This window comes from Andrographis paniculata, unplaced genomic scaffold, assembly GCF_009805555.1.
Source record: "Andrographis paniculata isolate CXL003 unplaced genomic scaffold, ASM980555v1 Contig36END, whole genome shotgun sequence".
Lineage (NCBI taxonomy): Eukaryota > Viridiplantae > Streptophyta > Magnoliopsida > Lamiales > Acanthaceae > Andrographis > Andrographis paniculata.
In genome coordinates, this window is record NW_026137569.1 from 2,095,045 (window position 1) to 2,101,668 (window position 6,624).

At 28.1% G+C, this 6,624-nt stretch overlaps 1 protein-coding gene across 1 annotated transcript; it reads right to left on the reverse strand.

Moving 5' to 3' along the window:
• Nucleotides 1–1,989: 1,989 nt before the first annotated feature.
• LOC127249809 (auxin-responsive protein SAUR71-like) lies at nt 1,990–2,883 on the reverse strand. The gene has a single exon (XM_051272815.1). It carries the CDS (start codon nt 2,639–2,641, stop codon nt 2,300–2,302), a length of 342 nt encoding a protein of 113 aa, XP_051128772.1. The 5' UTR covers nt 2,642–2,883; the 3' UTR covers nt 1,990–2,299.
• Nucleotides 2,884–6,624: the final 3,741 nt, after the last annotated feature.

Sequence of the window (6,624 nt, forward strand, 5' to 3'; positions counted from 1 at the left end):
TTGACAAGACAAGTCACATTAAGTGAACCATGTGCGGCAGTTATATTATTCTCACACCATTTTTTATGTGACTAAGATATATATTATGGTAAAAAGTTGAACAAAAATCATACAACTGTAACGGGAAATACAGAAATCATTGATGTAACTCGAGCCCAAAGGACTAAAGATAAATTTTTTTTACAAAATTTTTACTATTCAGTTTTTTATTTATTTATTTTTAAAATATTAAATTAAGTAACTAAATTTTATGTTTTATATTATACTAAAAAATTAATTTTACATTCAAAATTTTATATTAATATTTATTTATATTATATAAAATAACTTTTTCAAATACAAACTTTTACTATTAAAAATTTGAAACTAAAAAAATCAAATCCACAGACAAACACTCTTGATTTTGCACCAATTTTGATTTGTCTTGCCTAGATTACAAGTCAAGAAAAGTGTAACTGCAGTGTTAGTAATGACATACTATCTAATAAAAGGAAGCTTCCTCAATTAGTCGAGGTATTGTTTACTTTATATGAAAATATATTATGCTATTTGCAACAATAAATATATATATATATAATATCATTTTCTAAAGCTTAAATAGTCCAAAACACGGCTAAGAATTTGGCGTAGCGTAAATTAATCGCACAAATACTTCTACGACTTTTATTGTTTTATTTGGTAACCTAAGAGAAATATGTTTTAGTAAATTCCAAAGTGCATTGACTCAACCTATTTTTAATTTATTAATTTGCTTATGAAACTCAATATTATTCAAATGAGTTAAGTATTTCTACCCCATTTGAAATTGTGGATTTTATTAATTAAAATAATTTGAGAACTTACATACTTACATTTCAGCTTTCAATAAGATTAAAAACTTTGTAAAGCATACAAACAAATTTTAAAATATGATAAAATTATTCCGAAAGTATACGTAGAGCTATTTGGTCAAGTTGAATCCATAAAAGGACAAGTACATCAACAATTTACACTATTTTGATCAACCCTTAATCAACGTTCCAATTATTATTTATTTAAAAAAATAGTATTATATATAATTAATTATATCTAATGAGGACATTCCGGCTTATGCACCACGGAAGTCCTCCGCTGTGGCCTACCTATGTTGTCTGTTTTCAATTCATACAACATAACATACGTACATAAGAGTATATCATTTTATTTCCCAAACAAATTAGATAAAATTATCATAAGCCACATAGGAATATTACATCAGCAATCATCACCAAAAAATTTTAAATGTATAATTATTAAAATTAGGTGGAAGATGCACATACATGAGTCAGAAATTTTGTCCTCATTTGTTGTTATAGGTAAATGAATCCCATATGAACCCTAATCTACGCAAGATTTAACAATTTTATTAGTATCATCATTGATTTGATGTCTCATAAATTGTTTTTATTTAAATAAACCAAATTGATTTTGCAAGCTTTGTCTATTCCAAGAAAGATATATATTTTTTTATTTATTTGTTTTATGATTTTATTGCAGATATTTTGTTGGGAAATTTCGAGAGTTGATCATCCACTTGAAAAATCCAATTTTCTTCTCTAATTCTTTCACAGTCAATTCATCACTAATATTTAAATTAAATAATCGAAAAATGTCAAATTACGGAAATACCCTCCCGCGTGGATCCAGTGGGTCAGTACCTCAATATCCGTACAAGATATTGATGAGACGAAACTACCCCCAACCGGGCCCCACGAAATGACCGTTAGGCCCCTCCGTCTTCTGGGGAATCCAAAGCTGCTTTAATTCCTCTGCCGCCGTTAACCTGTACGCACTGTACGGCCGGAATAGTTCCTCCCTTCCCAACTTGCTCTCTCCACATTAATGGCGGCAATACGAATTGACAGTATGTTATTGATTCTGTTTTTGCAATTGTGAATTTATTGATGAATGATTTTGTTGAAATTATTTGGATTTTGGAAATTGATTCAGAAAAATGTGTGTAGATTAAGCTTCTTTTTTTTTTTTCTTTTTTTTTTTTTTTGTTGATGTTGATAATTGCTCTTCGATGATACAAAATTATCTGAATCAAAACCCTAGCCTCTAACGCTTCTCCGATTTGTTCCGCCATTGACTATTTACAGCGGAGAAGCTAAGGAAGACGAAGAAGGAGGAGGATGAGGAGAGGTTTTTTTTACAGAGATTGGGAGAAAAGGGGGGAAAAGAAGCTACGGATTGATCTAATTGAAAATCATACCAAATCAAATCGATAGATCGATCTGCGCCGTACCTTCGGCAACGGCGGCGGCAGTGGTGGAATCGGTCACAAATCGTCGGTGAGTGAGTCGAGGAGGTCCTGCACGTCGCATCCATGGCGGAGCGCCTCCAGGACGCGCTCGAAGAGGAAGACATGGCAGGGAATCCGGAGCACGCCTTTCTGCTCGTAACCGTATTCCTGCGCGGATTTGTTGAGAAGCCTCACGAAGATTGGGTGATTCAACAGCTCAGCGTTAACGACGAACCTCTCCATCTCTTCTCCGACGTACACGGGAAGATGCCCCTCCGGTACTCCTCCCGACCTCTTCCTGAACGCCGACGATCTCAACAAGCTGTACTGCGACGACGAGTCCGCAACCTTCGACAATCTCCTCAGAAGCTTCTTCATAATCACAATCCAACGACAATTTCTGCTTCGACGGCGGCGGTGGCGGCGGCGGTGGAGAGAGCAAATCGAATTACAGCGCCGGAGAAGACACCGATGGATTGTAAGCGTTATATATAAATAAAATAAAATAAAATAAACAAATAAATAAAAAGGGCGAATGGGCGTACACAGAAAGGCTATTGAGAGGTACGCAAGGGCGTACTTGGCAGGTACAATTATTGTCCGCTGCTGGACCTGGACTCCCGCTCCATTTATTATTAATTAATTAATTAATTTATCTAATACCACTAATTCTAAATTAGTATTGCAGTTAATAATTTACGACTCCAATTTCCTATAAATAATTAAACACCACTTTCAAATTTCAGTTAATTTAAAATATTACTGGAAATAAATAAAGATATGAGTAGTAGTAGAAATAAAAGCTTAGATAAATTGCAGTGCGTAGGCACTCTTTGAATGAGCTTATAAAATGACAGAAATAAAATTGATAAATGTAATAACTAATCAAGACGTAAAGAGGCCCTCTCCAAGTTTCCTGCTACCTACTTACTTACTTATTTCTTACATATACATATACATATAAATATATATATATATATAATGATGTACGTATACGTATAATTTACTTGATACTTTTTTTTAAAAAAAATACTTACATAAAAATTAAGTCCACAATTATACTACTGACTATCATAGTAGTGTTGAAAAATGACTGACTTCATAATTAAAAAATAAAATCAATTTCAGTAGACCCTTCTAATAAAAAACAAGAAATTATATATTTTTTTTGTGGTGGGTGAGAAATTAAGAGACCTTTTAAAACAGCTAAAAGTAAGACTATGTTCATATATATATATATATATATATGTATCTTTAAAACTTAGTTCCGGTGTTATTCATTTCTATATGATACATCATTTTTAAAAAATAATATTATATTAAATACTTAGTTGTTATTATTAGAAAAATCAAAATTCAGAAACTTACTAACAACATATCTAAATGGAAGCTAATAATTTGGGGTTTGATTGAATATATTTAATTTATTGCACAATGATGGTGACATCTAAGTGTCGAGGAATCTGTCGATTTGAAGCAGTTTGATGTGTTCACATTATTGTGTTATACATGCTGTCCCTTGTAATAATAATATTAATAATCATAAGTGTGTAGGAATATTATGTGCGTGTATTTTATCAATCATTGTGTATAATTATGAAAAAAAAAATATATATATATATATATACACGGGTTAATGTGTTATATATATGTGACAGCTATATATGCATATTTATTTTAAAAGTTTGGTGTGAATATGTATATATATATATATATATTTGTGTGTGATATATACTAATCGATATGCACACAATAATTAGTGAGATATTAATTGGGTTTATGATCTTGTTTGTTTTAAATAAACATATGTATTGGTATTTCAATTATGAGAATGATTGTCAACATAGGATGTTAATTAATTATGTACTTGATTGTTGATTCAACTATTATCTGTAACAGATTAGGGCCTCAGTATAATTAAAGTATATACAATTAATTAAATTCAATTGAGTTATATGATAGAATAATTCAGTTTCACACTTGTTTGGATTTTTAAAATGATTGACTAAAATTCATTAATTAAAATATAATCTCATTTAACAAAATCGACGTAATAGTGGTGTTACCAAAAATTCAATATAGTGAAAGATTTATATATAGATCGAGAGTAATGATGGGAAGTAACATTATCACTATATGTTGTTATGCATAAAAATCAAAGTCACCAATTTGTCGAGGCAAGCATGGGTGTGTGTCGAAAGTCAAATTTATAAATTTGATTTTAAAAATCAAAATCAAAATTGAAAAAAAAAAAAAAAAAAAAAAGGTCAACCCAAATTGTGTATGAAAAATTTTATGTGGAAGAAAGAACACCTAGACTAATACCTTATTGAGACATACATTGGCATATGATATAATTAAAAAACATTGTAATATAGTATATTTTTGTATATAAAGATTATTCTACATTATTTGATATATAAATTTATATATGATATTGATTAATTGTAAATTTGAGAGTACTTATCAAATATAATGAAATTTATATTTAATAGAAAATAAATATTACGTGTTTGAACCGCTAAAAATATATAAAAACAAATACTTTAGAGCTATTAAATAAATAAATAAATATATATATATATAGCAGAAGGGATGGGGTTAGGAGAGTAGGTAAAACGATGCCTTCATGATTGCCAATACATGCATGCATGTTTCAACTGCTCTCATCTACAAATATCTTAATAATAATATTAATAAAAATAATAAAATAATTTTACATTATCAGGTAATTAATTAAATAATTAGTAATAATTTTTTTTTTAAAAAAAAATAATAAATTAGCAAAAATACATGCATGCATGGGCATGGCCACCACTAACATCGATCGATCCTTTTCTGTTACTATTTCCACCAACACTCGTGACTAAGCTACTGTGCCTACGTAATCAACATTAATTAATTTAATTTATCTATTTAGAAAATTATAGTAATTAATTATAATGCTGAATCCCACCAAAATTAAATCTGAACTGAATCTTATCCCAGCTATAATTACATATACTATATATATAGAACAATTATATATTTATATATTTAAGTCCCCATCCACACAAAGCTACGAAAAGGGGCTTCTAATTATTTAATTATCATTCTAAAAAATTAAATTAAAACGTATTGATCGATATGTGAAATTCTATTCTGACCGACATTTAATTTTAAAACATATTATTCTTTGTTTCTTTCAAATAAAACACTTAATTGTTAAATATTATTTTCAATTAAATTTTTTGCTATTTATAAACTTCAAATTCAAATCTTAAAGTAACACCATATAAAGTGGAGGCATAATATTATTTTATTATTTAAAATAATAATAATAATAATAATAATACTTAGGAGTACTGTGTGACACAATACAGAGGTGGAAATTCACGTTGTAGACGTATGTATATTCAAGTTTCCAATACTGTAAAGTTTATTAAATCCATTTTAATTTGCTTTTTCTACATCTCCCTTCTTACTTTATTGCAATCTTAAATAGTGCAACTGTTCAAACACGATATCCCACGTGTTATGCACATTTTCTAATAATAATTAAAAAAATATATATTTATTTAACATAATTTATAAGAAAAAAATATATATATATGTATTTCATATAGTATGTTTTTGTTACTATCAATAAATAATGTAAACGGTCAAAAATACGTATGTATTTCTGAACAAATTAAGTAGGGCAAGGTAGAATTAGGGTTTGTTTGGATTTGAAGTTTTTTAGTTAAATTTTAATATAGTAATAGTATTTTAATATAATATTTTATTAAAAAAAATATTGTACTATTATTAAAAACTGTATATATCATATTAAATATTATTGATTTTGGTTTGAAATTAAAATCAAACACATGCAGCGAAAATCATGATTTACCCAACTATTATGAATAAGTTATAGGCTTAAAAATATTGTTTTCAATATTTAAATTAGACATAAAACATTATATATTTAACGACTATATTTATTTTTATTAAAACTATAATAATGTAAGCTCATCACATCCATAAAGTGCATGCAAATTGCAGCTTGTCTTAATTCTGCCATGTCTCTTTCAATTTGCATGGAAATAAAAAGCACTTTTATTGTATATTCTGACCATTTTAGGACCACTAATTATTAATAAATTACTAATAAATAAATATAGGTACATATGCATATATAGGGCACCTTTAATTTAATTAAATTATCATTTATCATTGTCATGACAGCACTATTGTGCAGTGATAATTGTTCAATTGTGCACAATGACATTCACGTACTCACCATTCAATTATTTAAATATAAAAAAATAAAAATTAACAAAATAAATTTATAGGTGATAAAATAAAATAGTTTTTAAAAAATTACAAATCTATAGTAATTC

Coding starts and splice junctions, on each gene's coding strand:
- LOC127249809 (XM_051272815.1), bottom strand. CDS start 2,641: ATGAAGAAGCTTCTGAGGAGATTGTCGAAGGTTGCGGACTCGTCGTCG.